The sequence below is a fragment of the Miniopterus schreibersii genome, assembly GCF_964146895.1.
Source record: "Miniopterus schreibersii genome assembly, chromosome: 2".
Lineage (NCBI taxonomy): Eukaryota > Metazoa > Chordata > Mammalia > Chiroptera > Miniopteridae > Miniopterus > Miniopterus schreibersii.
In genome coordinates, this window is record NC_138102.1 from 107,434,884 (window position 1) to 107,454,142 (window position 19,259).

Consider the following 19,259-nt stretch of genomic DNA (forward strand, 5'->3'; position numbering starts at 1 on the left):
GTGGTGAAATCTGCTTATTGATTTATCTGATTAGTACCTGCTCTAATCAATATTGGATCAGTCTAACTTGATGGCATAACTGTTTGTTTGGCTTTTGTATTCTTCATGGGTCTCTGATCTCCTTCCTTCTGGTTACCTTGAGAATGACTGGCCTATTCAAATGCTCTAGAAAGACCTCTGGTCGCTGGCCCCCTTATCCCGGAAGACTCGGCCAGACTCGCGTTGGAGCGAGCCCTGCAGTCATCTCACTTTGTCGGCCTCCAGTATCAAGGCAGAAAGGAGAGGCTGGAAATATCAACTCAGCTCCCCCTTTCATGCCAGGCTTTCTGCCAGAGCTTCTCTGTATTCCTCTTGCCATTCCTGGGTGGCAGGGAACTTGGCAGTGACAGTGTGGTGAGTACTGAGAGAGCAGTGATGTGAGCAGCCAAGGAGGACATGTGAAAAGAGGCTCTGAAATCCAGAGCCTGAAGACTTCAGGAAGGCAGGAAAGCTGTGCTCAGATGTGGTGGGGGAGGGTGCACTTTATGTAGAGTTAGGGAGACCCACACCTTGGGGCCCCAGCACCCATCAGAACTTACTAAACCCAGTGGTGAACTCCTCTGGTGTCAGAAAGCCATTGCCATCAGCATCCAGGGCATCAAACACATCCTCCAGGTCCTCCAAGCTGAGGGGCAACTCTTTATGGAGCCTCTGAAAACAACCCAGACCGCACTGGTTAACACTGAAGACCACAGAGGGCGGCCTGGGACCTCCTGCCAAAAAATGTCCAGACTTAGCCCTGTCCCACCAAAGCCAGAAGCGAGCTTCTAAAGACCACTTCACCACCCTTCTCCTTTTCAGAGTATTAGAATGTCGACCGTTTACTGGGTGCCTACCAACATGCCAGGCAATTTGCTAAGTGAGTTACAAATATCTATATAAATGTGGATATACTTGGCACAATATTTATATATTTTTATATTTATAAATGTATATTTGCATTGAATTCTCATGACAATCCTTGGAAGTGTGCATTATTATCTCCATCTTATAGATGAAGTGTGAAGTTAAACGGCCTGTCCCAAGGTTGCCTAGCCAGTAAGTGACATTGCCAGGAGTCAAATCCAGGTCTGACTCCAAAGCTGGCACTCATCACAACTGTAAAGGACTGACTGTACCTGAAACTGTACAGGACTGAATCCTGCTGTAGGGTGATACCCACATGACACGGTGCTGTCAAGTTAAATGAGGTAACAAATGTAAGGAATACGGCACAGTGCCCGGCAGAGAGAGCGGGAGAGAGAGATCCTGACCCACCAAAGCCACTGGCTCAGTGAGTGACCAGCAGAAGCAGGTTTTGTGCCCAGTTTTTCTCACTCTGCCTGAGCCCCTTTCCTCTGCCGTGCAACTTCCCTGCTGAGGTGCAGGCATGGGTCACACTCTCAGACCCATGATGAAGGCCACTCATGTCCCAGCACCCAGCACCACATTCATAAGTTCTCTGGACACACGTTGGTCCTTCAGCTCTGAGTGGGGACTAGATTGGCCCCTTCTTCCCTCTGAGTGAGCTGCATGCATCACACCAGTCTGTGCCCCACTCCTGCTCCCTGCTGGCTCCCAACTAATTCCTGATAGGGTGTTAACTGTCATGGGCTTAGGTATCAATTCCCAAGAGTATTTGTGTTTTAAGGGAACCTGGGCAAGATGGCATGTGAGGAGGTCATAAATAACACCGACCTGAATCCTGGGCTGACTAGGACCGCACTGGGATGGAAGCCAGGGACCAACTGATGGGATGAAGAAGAACGTGGCTGAGCTGCCCTCTCGCCTTCTGCCTGGTGTGCAGTGGCCCCAAGTCAAGGTTAATTTGCATAGTTGAAACAAATTTCCTCTTATACCCCAGTAACCTAAGTCTCCAAATGAGGACTCCTCAAGGAACTCATTGTCTATCCTAGTGGACCCTATCCTCCCTCCCAGTTACCCAAAGGACAACTGCACAGAATTAATTGCCTGCCAATGTGAAAGTGACTGACAGCTGAAGTCAATGAACACAGGGCTGCAGAAAAGAAGTATATACTCATCTGGACAGGAAAAAAAAAAAGAGCTGGCAGGTGTGAAAGCCCATAACGTAACATGCAAGAATACTTGGCTTGATCCTGTGACAATCTGCTAGCTGATAAGCCTTACAGTTTAATTTGGCAGGTATGTGCATTACAGGAGACTATGATGCATTACAAAGTAGGAAGACGGAATGATGTGAAAGCCATTTAGGAGAACTGAATTAAACATGAATGAGTTTTGTTTTTTTAAAGGAAGGGGAGTGAGGGTGTGTGCAAAATTCTAGAAGTGCATCTGCTTAGCATACAGCAGAGCCTCTGGCTTCCCAGCGATCCATAAGCCAGCTGTCTCAGCAGCCACAGGGAGAGAAAGAATGGGGAGTGAGGAGCCAGTTTACAAGCAGGAAGTTTACTGGCTCCACGGAAACAAAACGCATCACATTGGAGGTGCGTGAAAACCCACGCTCCTGCTCTACCCAGATTCCAATCCTTTGGGAATATTCCTCCTCCCTCCCCCCCTCAGCCTTCTCTGCAAGCTGCACCACGCCAGATTCTGTAGCCCCTTTTACTGGCCATACTTGAAAAATCCTTTAGTCTTAATAACTACAATTATCTCTTATTTATCTTTCCTCTCGGGGCGAGCAGCGCCATGTAAATCAGCTTACTGTGGTCTCATCCCCTGGGTACCTAGTGCACTGTCTCTGGACCAGATTATTCATCCCACCGCACAAGCAACCTGTGAGGCTCTGAGATTTGCCTCAAGTCACAGCAGAGACCAGCGCTGGGATGAAGACCCAGTTCCCACCCCGGGCTCCTGCTGTGGTCCAGCGGTCCTCCGGGGTACTCGCCCTCTCACTCCGTCTGCTTACCCATCCCACACCTGCCCACCTGCCGCCGAGAGTCTCTTTGGCCAGCGCCACCACGTCCGGGGTTTGCAGAGACCCTGTTTAACTTCCACCACCTGGAAGGGCAGGCAGGGGAGAGGAGAGACCTGGGAGGACGTCAGCTCGCCCTATTCCCATGGCCCAGGGCCTCGCCACCTCTTCAGAATCCCGAGACTCCTGTGAACACTGGCCTCCCTCTGCCTTCCAGTAACTCTGCATTCCCGCTTCCCTCTCAGCTCTGGCCTCACTTCCTCAGTAAGTTCTGTGGCCCCAGGTTAGGCCAGCACATAGAGGCTCCCCAAACTCATTTCTCTCATTCACAGGTCTCACCTTGGCCTGTATTTTACATACTGTAGAAGTGATTTGTGGAATAGTGTCTGCTCCTTCAGGGGACTGGAAGCTCTGAGAACAGGAACCCCAATCATTTTTCTTCACTAGTGTGTCCCCAGGATCTAGCCCAGTGCTGACAAACATAGAATATTTATATATTTGTTGAATAAATAAATGTGTGACTAAGAGTGATCACAGGGGATCCTGAACTCCTATTTATGGAACACTGGTCTAGACTCCTGACCAGCATACTGTAGATTCGTACAAACTGGGGAATCTGGACCTGGGTGCAATCCTGCAGCAGCAGCACTGAGGGCTCAGGCTCCCAGAGCCTCAGGAAAATGCTGTCTTCTGCTGCGCTCCAGCCGGACCCCTCTACCTTCCTGGTCATCAGCCCAGTAACATGCCTCATGTAGCTTAAAGCAAATGTTTGCACTGCTTTAAATATGTCTAAGAAAACACTCATTAAACAGAAAACCAGAAGAGCTCCATCGTTATGGCCAGAATGAGTGTCCCTCCTTTGGGGGCTTCCACAGCATCCTGTTCAGATCTCTGTCCCAGTACCAACCACTCTCTTCCCTGTGGTAGAGCTCAGCTTCCAGAACCAAAAACCTTCAAGGTAAGAATGTGAGTTCTGGGAGGCAGGACCTACCTTTTTTCTGCTTTGTGGTTTGATGTGCTTGGTTCCAGCTGGTTACTTGGTGTAGACTAGGGTTTCTCAACCTCTGCACTAGTGACATTTGGAATAGAGAATTAGGAGCTGTTTTGTGCATTATAAGATATTTAGCAACATCCCTGGACGTTACTTAGCAGATGCCAGTAACACCTTCCTCTCTAGTTGTTTCAATAAAAAATGTCTGCAGATTTTGCCAAGTGTCTTATAAGAAGCAAAATTGCCCTCACTCACGTAGACTGGACACAAACAAGAATAGCACCAGCTAGACACAAACAGAAGGCACCTTCTTCAGCAGAAAAGTCCTTTGTTTATCTCTGAAGAAGGACAGATGACTTGCACTTAAAATCACAGCATGATAGCACAGCCAGCATGGAAAACCGTATGGCAGTTTCTCAAAAAATTAAAAATTATTATATGACCCAGTAATTTCACTTCTGGGTATATATCCAAAATAATTGAAAGCAGGAACTTGAAGAATATTTATATACGCATGCTCACAGCACTGTTATTCAACTCAAGGACCTGAAGCAACCCAAGGGTTTATTGTCTGGTGACTAAAGAAACAAAATGAGGCATGTGTGGACAATGGAGTTTCACTCAGCCTTAAAAAGGGAGGGCAGCCTCACACATGCTACAATGTGGATGGACCTTGAAGACATTTTGCTAAGTAAACTAGGCAGTCACAAAAGGGCAAATACTGTGTGATTCCACTTATACGAGGTACCTGGAGTAGTAAAATTCATAGACAGAAAGTAGAAGGGTGGTTACCAGGAACTGGGGGGAGGAGTGGGGAGTAATCTTTAATGGGCACGTAATTTCTGCTTTGCAAGATGAAAGAGTTCTGGAGATGGATGGTAGAAAGGGCACATATTGAATATCACTGAACTATACACTGAAAAAATGTTAAAATGGTAAATTTTATGTTATATACAATTTACCACAATTTTTAAAAGCCACAGTGTGGAGGACACTGGGGTCTGGGTTAAGACATGGGATACAAGTCCCCCTCCCACCCTGCACCAAAAACACACAAGTGAGTGTACGGAGGGATTTCCAGGCCCTGTCTCAGGGTTAAGCGCTCTGCTGCATCTGCTCACTTATTCTCTTCTACACTGGGAGGCACTACAATAGCTCACAGGGGAGGAACCGCGGCCAGAGGGCAATGAGACATCCAAACTCACATTGCTAGTAAATTACAGATTCAGGATTAAAACTCAGGTTAATTTACAAAAAAGAATCTTTAAAAGTCTTCTTGTTAACCTAAATCAGGAGTCAGCTAACTTTTTCTTATAAAGGGGCTTTGCAGGCCCTGTGGTCTTTGTCACCAACTGCTCAGCTCTGCCCTGGGAGTGTGAAGGCTGCTGTGGACCGTATGCAAATGGGCGAGCACATCGTGTTCCAATAGAACTCCACTTGCAAGAACAGCTGCTGGGCCAGACTTGGTTGGTCTGCCAGTTCCTAGATGATTCTTAACAGTCTGGCTAAGCCAGAAGTTCTAGGCAGTGTTGGGAGGTAGATAATGATTTCACTCCTCTAAAATATCAGGGAAACGGGGTTTTTGAGGCTCTAGATTTCTTCAGAGAGAACTCTTCCCATCATGTCCTCCATCTCCCTCCCCCAGAGGCAGGAGTCCCTCCATGCCCTCTCCATCCTGGCTCTTTCATGCCCCTCTGTCCCTGTGTGGCAGGACTGACTTTCACTTGGGGCCCTTGGGCCTCCAGGGCCCTCTGCTTCTCTGGGGGACTGCACAGACCCCACCTAGAAAAGCAATCTGTACTTTAATTCTGCCTGGAGTGATCCCTTGGAACCCGGAGAGGTTCCTTGTGGAGGGGGAGTGAAGTCTGAGGGGCTATGGGTGGAGCTGAGGACTCTCACACGGCTGCCCAAACTGTTCACACAGGTCAGGGTCCACCGTCTGCCGTCCCTGTAGCAGGCCATCTGCACAAGGAGCCCAAGCAGAAAGCAGCTTGCCCCCCTGTCCTCAATGCTCCCCACCTCGGGTCCCTTCAGGGATCTCAAAGGAGAAAGACTTCTCCTGGCCCCTGCTCCTTCCTCTTGTGCTCCCTCCTCCATCAGGGCAGGCCGACTGCCTCCTGCGGGGGCTCAGCCCACTGTGGCAGTCTCCCCACCGCTCAGATGACCATGAAGTCCATCTCACCCTCTGCACATGGATTTTTGTTAATCAGGAGAAAGAACAGGAGTACTAGGGGAGGAGCTTAACTCTTGCATTCATTTTTCAAAAGCGCAGTGAGCTCTCCATGGTTTTGTTCCAGCTCTGCCTCTCCACCTGCTTTCTCCAGTCCCTAGGTTCCCCATCCCATGTGGCCCACAGCCTCTCCTTCCTTGAGAGCCACTCTCTGCCTTACAGGGCCTTTCCTGGTGGCTGGGCTTTTTTATCTATGAACACTCTGAACTCTCCTCCCCCCATTCCCACGAGGCTGTGCTAGGAGCTGATGTTGAGAAAGGTGGTAGTGGCCGGGTCCAAGGAGCTGGCCACCAACCAAAGGAGCGACGACCACCCTGTAAAGGAGCTGCATGCGGGAGTGACAGGCAACAGGCAGATATCTGTAAATTCTGTCCAGGAGAACCATGAGGCACGTGGGCCTTACACAGACAGCCCAGGGTCAGTGACGAGAGGAGGCTGTTCATTGTCTGTATCAGGGGTGGGGAACGTCTACCCGCGAATTCATTTGGTCTGGCCCTGCCAAGGTAACCGCAGGCGGGACTTGAAATTCAATAAATCTAGGAGCTTTTTTCATAGCTAATTTTAAGTTGATGATTTTGTATGGCTCGCAAATGATGTTATAAATATCCAAATGGCCCTCGGCAGAAAAAAGGTTCCCCAACCCTGGGGAACCTTTCTCCAGACATAATCAGTGAAAGCATCAGATAGACGGTACTTAAATGACATGTTGTGTTCTCTCTCTTCATAGCACTTCCTTAGTCTGAAAAATAAAAAGTTTCCAATGCTTCACTGTTCACAGTTACGCAGAAATTTCAGACAACTGAGGAGCTGGTAGAAATAAGGGCCATGGATGCAAATGCATCTGCTGGGTGGGATGCCTACCCCCTTCCCTTGTGCTGGGGTCAGGAGCGAGGACTGAGGGAGGAAGACTGAGGAGGGGTATAGCTGAATTGGTATGTCTGGGCTCAACATTTCTGACTTCATTCCAAGTCAAATACAAGATTTCTTTAACAATTTACACTTGGCAGTGTAGATTCTCCATGCGTCTCCCTCCCTTCATTAAGGAGTGGGCTTCAGTGAAGGTTAGTTGGGATCCATTCAGTGACTGCACAATGCATGCGGCCCAGGATGACCCTCAATAAATGTGAATTCCCTTCCTTCGTTTCTGGAGGGGATGAGCAAAAGTGAAGGATGCCATTGGAACTATGACCACCAAGCACCACTACCACAGACCTGGGAATAAAGTTCGCAGACAGGGTTTTGTCACTGGTTTCAAAATACACTAAATCTTCCATGTGAAATTACGTGAGCCTTTGGGAATGAGTTTCAGTGACAGAACTACTGAAAACAAGGGTGGCCTGAGCTCACTTGTGGGCTTAGCTAGTTCTATTTCCCAGGTCTTTTCCTTCAATTTGTGTAACTACTGGATGGTGGAAGGTGCCGGGAGAAGCCTGGAGGCACCATCCTCTGGGGCCAGCTAATATCCAGCTCATTCTTGGCCTATACACCTGTGACTCACACATGTGAGCAGTGATGGGACTGATACTAATGAGGTCTACATTTCATTGTCCAACTTTAGTGTATTTTGAAAACCTAGACTTAGAAAGACCTGGCCATTGCAGGTTTTTCTCCTAATAACATAGCTAGGTTTCCCTCCAGAAATGTTCTTGACAGAGCAAGTGGTGACAAGATGTGGAAAAGAGATGCTTCCATAGAGCTCTAGTGGAACCTGCATTTTATTTGCTCACATCAGGGTGAAATCATGACTGCAGCATAAGAGATTTAAGTGAGACACCAAGAAGAACCTTTTGACACTAAAGATGGAAAGGCACCAGACCAAGTGTGGGCAAACTATGCCCTGGGCTATAAAACTGACCTATCCCGTTTCTGTATGACCAGTGAGCTAATAATGGCCTTTACATTTGTAAATGGTTGAAAAAAAATTTAAAAAATATTTGGTGATGTATGAAAATTATATAAAATTCAAATTTCAGTGTCCATAAATAAAGTTTTATTGGAACAAGGCCATTCTCTCATTTACATATTGCCTATGGCAGTTCATGCTACAGCGCAGAGTTGAGTAGTCAAGATAGAGACTCCCTCGCCCATAGAGCCTAAAATATTATTCTCTGGCCCTTTACAGACAGTTTGCTGAGCCCCACACTAGGAAATGGCATGCACTGAGGACCTCGCTCTGGAAATGCTTACAGAGGGTAAGTGTGGTTGGGTTTCAGGGTGAGGGGCAGACAAGATGAGCTCCAGAAACGCCTTCCTCCAGGGTGTTGCCCCGACACAAGTGGCACCTTGCAGGAAGGACTTCGGCAGAGCTCAGAGCTTGTGAAGCAACAGGTCGGCGCCTTTCCACCTCTGATTCAGAGGGTTCTTCACCATCTCTTACTTCAGCCCCTTATGTTGCCGTCACCCTCTCCCCAACCCTGGGGAGTTACTGACTCAGAGACGGGAAATAACCCCTGAGTACGACACCAAGCATAGGCCAGAAAAAGACAGAAACCAGGAGAGCTTGGACTCATGTCTCCTTCCAGGACACAGTTAATGACATCTTTTCTGTTAAAGACATTGCCTCCAACCTGAGACGGAGACTCGGGCCGTTTGGCATTCCAGGTGGACAGGCCCAGGGGGACCCCTCTTACCTGCATATCCCTCCTGGCGATGAAGCCCTTGCCCTCTGCATCGCAGGTCTGGAAGAATTCTTGTGCCTTGCTCAGCATGGCTGCCTCTGCCAGCACCAGCTCCTGGGTCTCCGTACACTCCAGGTTGTCCAGGGAACCCAGGCAGGCCCGACTCCCCTTTGGTCCTCGGGTAGGTCTCCGGGGTCGAGAGACCACTCTCTGGTCAGGGGTAGCCATCTAGGTTTGTCAGTTTCTTCAAGTCTTTTCAGACCCTGAGAATAAAAGATGAGAGAGAGGTGGGTGTGATGGGGATGGAGTGAGGCTGAGAAAGAATGACAGGGGGCGAGAGAGAAGCACAGAACTGCTCACCAGTATGCCCCAGCATCTCTTAGCAACCACCTCTTAATTAGCAGAAGCTCAGGACAAGGGGAAGTGTGCCATGATCGCTAATAGATCAGCCAGCCCATCAAAGAGAAAAGAGAAGAGCGGGGAAAGAAAATAGACACTACCAGATTGAGAGGAAGTAGGTAGAGGAAGCCTGAAAATAAATTCTCTTAATTTAAACAAACAACAAAACAGATCCTGATAGACCAGCTACCACTTATTGAGTGTTTACTTGTAAGTAGGCACCAAGTAATGGTCTCTGTATACATTTCGTCATTTATTTCTCTCATCTCTCTGAAATAGATATTATCATCTCCATTTTATTGAGGTTCAGAGAGGTTGAGTGACTTGACCAAGGCCACGTAACAGTTTGTACAAATCTGTGATTTAAATGCAAGGTCATGTAGCTTGTATTTGATATCCCACACTGTCCTGACTCCTCAGTATTGCCAAGGGTGGAAGGCTCCCCTCACTCAGATGCACTCTCCTATATCACTCACAATCAACAAGTTCTTGGCCTCTGCCACAGGCCTGTGGGGACCACGATGGATGGATGAGAAAGTGCATCCTGTCGTCAAGATGTTTCCTGCTGCACTGGATTTCCCAGGCGTAGTTTGGTGACACCTGAGGATGTCTTCAGCCAACACAGAATCACAAATCCCACACCTAAATCAGGTCCTTAAAGCCCCTGAAGGAGTGTTTCCAGAAGTGCACTGCAGTGTGATGTCATAGAGGAAGGCACACAAAACCCACTTCTAGTCTGGACTCCGCTGCTACTCAAGAGACCTTGAACAAGTGACATGTTGGGGCCTCAGTTTTCTCATCTGTATAATGAGAAGACTGGGTCTGTTTGTCTTTAAGGACCCTTCTCTATCTAACAGTCTGGAAGTCTGACATTTCAAAATAATAGAAAGTTATTAATGAAAAATTGGGTTAATGTGATAAAAGAAAATATCAATATCCTTGGGTTTTCCATCTGAACTTTTGGGAAGTAAACTAAGTCCAAATTTCAAATTTATGACAATATTTGAATTTAAAAATATAGCCCGGCCTGGCGTGGCTCAATGGTTGAGCACTGACCTAGGACCCAGGAGATCATGATTTGATTCCCAGTCAGGGCACATGCCTGGGTTGCAGGCTCGATCCCCAGTTGGGGGGGTGTAGGAGGCAGCTGATCAATGACGACTCTGTCATCGTTGATGTTTCTATCTCTCTCTCTCCCTCTCCCTTCCTCTCTTTGAAATCAATAAAGATATATTTTAAAAAACAAACAAAAAAAAGCCAAACACCTAACATCATACTTCATCATGAAAAACCAAATGCTTTCCGTTATGATAAAGAAAAAGATAAGAATGTCTGCTCTTACCACTTCTATTCAACATTGTATTGGAGATTCTAGCCAGTTCAATGAGGCAAGAAAAACCCCCAAAAGATCTAGATTGGAAAGGAAGAAATAAATTGTCCTTATTCCTAGACAACATTATTGTTTAGGCAGAAAATCTGATGAATTCCAGAAAATGCTACTAGAACTAATCTGTGACTTTGTCAAAGTTAAAGGATACAAGTTCTCTATATAACAATCAATTGTATTTCTGTATACCAGCAAAAAAGTTGAAGCTGAAATGAAAATGTCACTTACAATAACATAAAAAATATGAAATACTTAGGGATATATCTGCCAAAAAATGTGTAACACCTGTACACTGAAAGCTATAAAATATTGATAAGAAAAATTAAAGAAAACAGAAATAAATGGAGATATATGCATATTCATGAATTGGAAGACTCAATACTATTAAGAAGTAATTTCTCTCTAAATTCATGTACAGATTCATCTCAATCCCAATCAAAATCCCAAGATGCTGGGTTTTTTGGGGGTTTTTTTAAGGAATTGACAAGCCAATTCAAAATTTGTATGGAAATACAAAGAACTTAAATAGCCAAAACAGTTTTGAAAAAGAACAAAATTGGAAGACTAACACTAGATTTCAAGACATAAATCTATAGTAATCAAGACAGTGTGGGATCGGCATAAAGACAGAAATAGATTATGAAACAGAATACAGAATAGAGAATCCAAAAATAGATCTGTATATATAATTGATTTTTGACAAAGATGTAAAGTCAATCCAGCAGAGAAAGTACAATCTTTTCAGCAAATGGTATTAGAGTAATTGGATATCAATATGCAAAAAAATTTCAATTCGTACATTATGCTATATACAGAAATTGACTCAAAATGGATCACAGACCTAAATGTAAAATCAAAATATATAAAACTTCGAGAAGAAAACATCTTTGTGACCCTGATAATTTGGGCTTGATCAAAAGTTAAAATTTCTGCTCTTTGAAAGATGCCATTTAAGCCACAGGCTGGGGGAAAATATTTGCAAAGCACATATCTGATAGAGTATTTTGATCGAGATTATATAAAGAACTCTCAAAACTTCTAAAAAAAATAAACAACTCAATTTTTAAAATGGGAAGAACATTTGAAGAGGTACTTGATCAAATAAGATATATGAATATCAAATAACTACATGAAAATGTTCAACATCATTCATCGTAAGGGAAATACAATTTAAACAGCAATGAAATACCATCACACACTTATTGGAATAGCTAAAAGGAAAAAGACTGACCATACCAAGTCTTGGCAAGGATGTGGCACAATTAGGTGGCACTCTCTTACATTGCTGGTGGGACTGTAGGATGGTACAATCCCTTTAGAAAACATTTGGTAGCTTCATTAAAAAGTCAAACAAACTTCTACCTAATGATCCAGCCACCCCACTGCTAAATATTTACCCAAGAGAATCAAAGCATATGTCCATACAAAGACTCGTACACGCATATCTATAGAAGCTTTAGCTACAGTAGCCAAAACAACAGAAATGCTCACCAGCAGAATGGGAAAGAAACTGAGGTGTGTGCATACAATGGAATGCCACTCCCACGAAAGGGAAGCCAGATCCATCCAAGCAACAAAATAATCATGTGAGTGAAAGAAGCCAGACAAAAAGAGTACAAACTATTTTTTAAAATATATCTGTATTGACTTCAGAGAGAGGAAGGGAAAGAGAGAGAAAGAAACATCAATGATGAGAGAGAGTCATTGCTCGGCTGCCTCCTGCACGCCCACTGCTGGGGATCGAGCCCGAAACCCGGGCATGAGCCCTGACCAGGAATCGCACCGTGACTTCCAGGTTCATAGATAGACACTCAACCACTGAGCCACACTGACCAGGCAAGAGTACATACTATTTGATTTAATATATATAAAATTATAAAATTGAAGACAATCTATAGTGACAGAAAAGAGATAAGAGAGGAGAAGGGTGAAAAGGAAGGAACTGCAAAGAAAAAGGATACTTTTTGGGGGGTATGGGTATGTTCAGTCTCAGTTGTGGTAATAGTTTCATGGAGATATCTACATACATACACACACATATATACAAATATATATCAAAACATCAAATTGTATACTTTAAATATATGCAGTTCAGGTATGTCAATAGCTCGATAAATGTATTTTTTTAAAAATAGAATAGGTCTAGACCAGAACCTTCTTATGCCCTCCGGGACTTGCAAATCTAGCCCTGCCTACTGCCATTCATCTCAGGGGCTCGATTCCTCCTTTTACATTCATCTCTGGCAGGCAGGAAATGGCTGAAAATTAAGTAATTTCCCTGTGAAAACCCTCAGTCCCGCTGGAAAAAAGGGAGCAGGCAGAGCCCCTCCTGAAGCCCATTCCCCATTGCGAGTTCAGCCCCCTTCCTCTTACTGCTTGGCTTTGCTTGACCTGCAATCTTTGCACAGTATCTGTGGGTTTTCTAAAGGGAATGGAAGACAGAACAACAGACGTGCTCCACTTTCATCTCAAAACAAAATGGAAGCCCTGTGACAGGCTCGGCTGTCGCACATTTGGATGGAGCCCAGGATGTCTTGGGCTCAGAGCTGAAGACAGCTTTCTGTCTCAAAGAGTTTTTAGACCAACAGACAGCATACTTACAAAAGGGAAATGGTGGGGTATGGTCCAAGGCAGGGGGCAGGGGCTATCACCGTCACAAAGGGAACAGACAAACTACTTTTTTTAAAATTGAATTTACTGCAGTTACATTGGTTAATAAAATGATATCAGTTTCATGTGTACAGTTCTACAACACCTCAATCATATACTGTAGTGTGTGCTCACCATCCCAAGTCATGTCTCCTTCCATCACCATTTATCCCCCCTGTGCTCTCTCTCGCCTCCCCCCACTCCCATATATGATCCCACTTATATATGGAATCTAATGAACAAAATAAACTAACAAACAAAATAGAAACAGAGTCATAACTGTCAGAGGGGAAGGGGTAGGGAGGCTAGGTGACAAAGGAGAAGGGATTAAGAAAAAAAAACCTCAAGACATTCAACAGTATGGTCAGAGAAACTACTGTTCATCTGCCTGTCTCTCCCCGAGCGTGCAGACCACTCCTCTCCCTCCAGGAGTCCACAAAAGCCTTTATACACAGATGGAAATTATCCAGCCTTTGACCATTTCCAGGAATATTTCCCAGACTCCCAGAGTAATTCTAACAGCTTAGTAACTGCCGCAGTCAGAAAGTTCACAGATCAAGCCTAAACCCCTCCTAAAGGTTTCTAAGCTAATTTCCCCCCCACCCTGGGCTCATCAGAGATGGGGAACAGCTGGTAGCTCCCTCCACATCACACCCCTTGCAAACTTGAAAGGAGCCACTAATCCACCCTGATCTCCCTTGAATCTCTCCTACAGCACACAGTTAGGAAATCAAAAGCCCCAAAGCATCTTCAGGATCCATTCAAATCTCCTTAATTACCCAGCTCCAGTGGAGGGATGCTCCATGTGCAGCCGTAGCCCAGCTCTCAGCCATTAGCTCTGAGTTGGCAGTGTCACACGAAGGCGGAGACAGGTGCGCCCTGTCAAAATGCAGAGGGCCCAGGGGGCTTGCTGAGCAAGGGTTTCAAAGGTAGCCCCCGTAAGAATGGGTGTGGGAAGCTCAGAGAATGGTGCGAGGTGGGCCGCTTGGGAAGGAGCGAGTTAAGAAAGAATCGAGGCCTCAAATGGAAGTTGTATACATTTCCTAGGATTGCTGGCTTTAAACAACAGAAATTCATTCTCTCACAGCTGTGAAGGCCAGAAGTCCAAAATCAAGATGTCAGCAGGGCCGTGCTCCTTTGAGACACTGGGGAGCATATCTCCTTGCCTCTTCCTGGCTTCAGGCGGAGGCTGGCAGTCCTTGGTGTTCCCTGGCTCGCAGCCACACCACCCCTCTAATCTCTACCTCTGTCCTCACACAGGGTTCTGAGGTACTGAGGGTTAGGACTTCAACATACCTTTTGGGGGGATGCGATTCGACCCTTAACAGGTGATGTCACAGAAGACCTTGAGACAAAGATTTGAGTACAAGTGGTCTGTCCGGAGAGTGGGAAGTGAAACGGAAGGGAAGGGAGCCAATAAATGTTGCCTGCTGCAGCCAGCTATTGGAAAGCAGCTGTGCCTTCCTGGAGCTTAATCTCAGGGAGCTCTGCAACTTAGTGTACACCCCATGTCTCAATCATCCAACCCCAAGGGCAAAGGAGCTGGGTATTTATATACCAAACCCTCAGTCACTGCGTGAGGGCTGCTCCTGAGGGTCATTAATTCCCCACACTCCAGTCTGCCTTGTGTGTGGTGTGGGTGCGGAAAAGCCCCCAGGCAAAGAGACAGACACTGGCAGCTGCAAGTTGCCTGAAGACATGGAAATGGTCAGGCCCACCGATGTGGGTGGGACCCTGACAGCATTTGTCACATGGGGAGGTGGAGTTAGGAGAGGCTCTGGGCCAACCCTGAGGCACCCCAACCCTGCTTTTCCCTAGGGAACATTAGCATAAGTAGTTAGTTATAAACAAAGGAAGGGAGCACACGGAATCAGACATTAAGCCTAATAAACAAGGGAGCAGAACTGGCTGAGCTTCATTTGGTTGAGAGCTACAGCTTCACACCCTCTGGGACCGCTGCATCCTCCATTCGGGACCTGATACCTGAAGCGGGCAGGGCAGATGGGTCACCGGCCGTTTGCCAGAATTGCCACGGGAAAGATAAGACGACAGAAGGGAATCCTCTGCTGGGCACACATCCGGAGCCAAGGTGGTGAACGTAAGGGGGAGGCATCTAGCCTGGGAAAAGGGCCCTGGAAGGACTGGGAAAGAGACCGGCCAGTTTGAAAGCCTGAGGTTATATAATCAAAACTTCACAAAGGCCTCTCTGGGTAACACACGGTCCTTTGCTCGCGCATTCACGGGCTCACAGGCTCAGGCCCAAGGGCAGCTCCAAGCGCAGGCCTGGGTTTGGCAATGCAGCCCGAGCCCGAGCACAGCCGGGAACAAAGAGAAAACCAGCTGGATGGGGACGGCGGCTGAACTGGATCAAGCTTTGGCATGGGCTGAACTGATGACACGGGATTTCTGGACCCCGGCCCTTCTTCTGGGCTTGGTGCAGACAATGCTGGACTTCTTCCACAGTGGGACCGAGCTGAACCACCCGGCCATGGGTGAGACTCCAGGGACCTGGGGACAATCTTTGTGTTTGCTCCAGCTTCAATAAATCTTACCATTACACCTTGTCCTCCCTTGCATGGCCCCGAAATGCTTTTCTCATGACACCGCAAGAACCCCATTTCCACCAGCAACAGGAGAAAATGTGGAGCGTGAGGTGGGGAAAGGCTGGGGACCAGGGCAGAGAGAAAGCTCCATCTCTCTCTTCCTCCCCAAGAGAAAGAGGAATCCCACCTAACTTGAGCTTCCTGAAGGCAACATGGCAGGATGGTAAGAGCCAAATTTCCCTAGGCTCAAACCCTGCCTCCACCACTTCCTAGCTGCAGGGCCCTGAGCAAGTTATTAACCTCTCCAGGACTCAGTTTCCCCATCTGTAAAATGTAGGTGACAGATATACTTCATGTGAGGACTAAATAACTTAAAACATGTTAAACACTTAGAAATTATGCCTGGCACCTAGTAAGGAGTTGGTAAATGTGAGCTCCTGTGATTATTTCTAAGGCATTTTCAGTATTATCCTTTTTAGTTCAAAATTCTGATAGTAAGATGACACTTCAGGAGGTGATGAAATAATGAAAGACATACTATAAACCAATAATGACACTAATTGCACTCCACAGTTTAAAAAGAACTTCCACTTCTATTATCTCATTTCCATAGTGATCCTGTGACGATGTCAGGACTGGCTGCCTTTTTTCTCTTTTATTAATGAGAATCTCATTTCCAAGAGGTTAAGTGACACATCTAGGGTCTTGAGCAAGCAGAGCTGGGACTCAAACTTGACACCACTGAGAGTTAAGAGAAAAGACCAGGTGCATAATAGGGCTTGTAATTGTTTTCTAGGACTCAACAAAGGAAAGTTTTGCAATTCCTTCTCCCTCCGGTAAGAACACTCTATAGGTCCGCTCCAGCTCTCGGTATTGTACATGCCTTCAGGGCCGAGTTTTAAGTCCACCTCCTCTGAGAAGACTTCCCTGACCACCCAGGCTAGACTGCTTAGGCGTCTGTTTCTCCGAGTCCTCTTTCATGCTTCGGGCATTAAAACGTACTTCTTGGTCTGGTGAACTAGATTTTCAAGTGTACGTGATATTTCTTCTTTCTTCCTCAAAGGCAGAAGCCCCATCAATAAGTCTTAATAAGAATGAAATTGATATTTGCTCATTTGAATGAACAAATGTCCCACCAATTCCCAGCCTGGTACTTTGCATACAACAGGTGCTCAATAAATGTGTGTTTGTTTCTTATTAAGACCATTAAGAGTGAGAGCTCAGAGTGGTAAATAGTTGTGGTATAATGAAAAATATATATTGGATCTTTGTTTCTAGTTCCTGGCACAGAGCTCCTAAAACCTTTGTAATTTCCTGAGTGGAAGGACGGTCTTTTATTACTTATAATGAGCCCTTTTCCTCCATCTTGAGTATCTGATAATGAGATGGCTCTAGGTAGACCCTAGATAGCCTCCGATAGAGACTGGTTGCCAGAGGAACCAACCACGTGATTAGAGGGTTGGAATTTTCTGGTCCCCCCACTCTCCACCTCTAGGAAGGAGAGGGGCTGGAGCTTGAGTTCAACCACCAGTTATTTAATCAATCATGCCTATGTCAGGAAACCTCCATAAAAGCCCTAGCTGACAGGAGAGCTTCCAGTTGGTAAATACCTTGAGGACCTGGGAAGTGGTGTGCTCTGAAAGGCTCTGTACCTTCTCCCTACACCTTGCCCTGAGCATCTCTCCCCTCTGGCTGTTCCTGAGTTACATCCTTTATAATAAGCTGGTAAGAGTAAGTAAAGCACTTTCCTGGGTTCTGACAGTTGTTCCAGCAAATCATTTAACCTGAGGAGGGGGTTGTGGGAAGCCCAGAATGTAAAGCTGGTCAGTCAGACACATGGGTGACAGCCTGGGACTGGAATCTGAATGGGGACAGTCTTGTGAGATGAAGCCCTTAACCTGTGGGGTCTGCGCTAGTGTCAAAATTGAACTGAGTCATAGGACACACATTTGGTGTCAGAAATGGTGTTGGGGGAAAAAGACAGCACAGTGTGTAACGATCAGTTTCCGGGCCGAGGTAGGGGAAAGCCCTAATTTATCATAACCCCCTATTTCTAGGGTGTCATTTTTCCATGTGGCCATTGTCAGCTCTCACTGAGAAAGAAATTGTGAGGCTCGTGTTTCTGCCCAGGTGTCCTGCGAGGTCATTTCTGTGTCCCTAGCACTGTCTGCACAGGCCACAGTGGCTGATGCCACTTTAGGCTGTTCCCACCCTGGACTTACAGGACAGGGCCTGTTTTAAATTCATCTTAGTATGTGGGAGAAAAGTGCTTTAACCAAACCTCCAGTTTCACAGGTGGCCTGGCTGCTGTTCATGCTCGTGCCCACTCCTCATCCCCATGGCCCAGGGTAAACCCTCTGGTGGGACCAGGGCAGCGAAGCAGATGTAAGGATCTTCTCAGTGAGGACAGACAGGCCAAGGTGCTGCTTCGAGGGGCACCGTTCACCCCCCCACCTCCCCATCGCTCAAGACTCAAGTATCAGCACTGGAGCCAGACCAGCCTGGAAACAAGACCTTCCCTGTTCCGTATGAGATGGCTGTGCGCTTCTTTGACACGTAGTGCAGGGGAGCTTTGGGCAAATCCCACCCATTCTCTGATGGGCCTCCTGCTACCGTGGATAAGAGCACAAACTCCAAGGGCAGACCACCTGGGCACCAGCCACATGGCCACAAACAGGATTCTTTGGCTCTCTGAGCCTCTTTCCTCACCTGTAAAATGATGGGTGGGGTAGTACCTTATGAGTGTCAGCTCCTGTCACTATTCTTCTTATAGAATTCAAATTCTATACCCCAGAAAAATTCTAACAAAATAAACTAATGAACAAAAAAGCAACAAAGCAAAAAAATACTACATGAGGGGATACAACCAAGAAGCCCATCAATCTACCACTGACTGCCCCAGCTGGATGGAAACTCATGCCACCAGAAGGGCCACGTGCCCCACCGGCAGCCCATATAAAGGGGCAAGTGTTTGGAGGCGCCTTTGAGAGGGAGGCCTCACCACTCTGGGGCCTGCTGTTGTTTATGCAGCCACTATATCTTGCCTCCTTTTTCCTCAAATTAGATTCAAGTTCCTTGTTCTAGCCTCAAGGGAGAAAGGGAACAGCTGTGTCCTACCTCTATAAAATACCTCTTCCAGGTCTGGACAACTATTATTAAACATCCCCTTTCACACTTCTCTTGCTCTATTATAAGATACATCAAAGGCCCTCGCTAATGGTTTCAGGTATCTGTGAGATGGCTGCTGTTCCTCCTAATTCCTCTAATAATTAGTGGTTGTAAACCACTTTGAAGATAAAAGGCATTTTATAAGAGCTAAGTCCTGTTATGATTAGCTCTCCATATGCTGATGAGCACATCAAAACCAAACACAGCCACAGCATGGTGTCTGGTGGTTAATTAGACGTAGTTCAAGGTGGCTAGTATATATTAAAGAAACTGCTGCAAAATTTATCAACATTTAAAAAGTGCCTGTTTTCTTTCCAGCACAAACAGGCTCTTTTCAAAGACCATCAGTGCAATGCCTGCAAG

The 19,259-nt window shown here is 46.3% G+C and overlaps 1 protein-coding gene across 2 annotated transcripts in view; it reads right to left on the reverse strand.

Annotated features, from left to right (window-relative positions):
- Positions 1-19,259, reverse strand: part of CRACR2A (calcium release activated channel regulator 2A) — a 127,175-nt gene that overhangs the window by 66,170 nt on the left and 41,746 nt on the right. For both annotated transcript variants that reach the window (XM_081124308.1, XM_081124309.1), the window contains 2 exons: positions 8,763-9,013; positions 579-690 (listed from right to left, as the gene is read on the reverse strand). In XM_081124308.1, coding sequence (XP_080980434.1) covers positions 579-690; positions 8,763-8,978 — 328 coding nt within the window. In that variant the 5' untranslated portion in view covers positions 8,979-9,013. The remainder of the gene's footprint in view (positions 1-578; positions 691-8,762; positions 9,014-19,259) is intronic.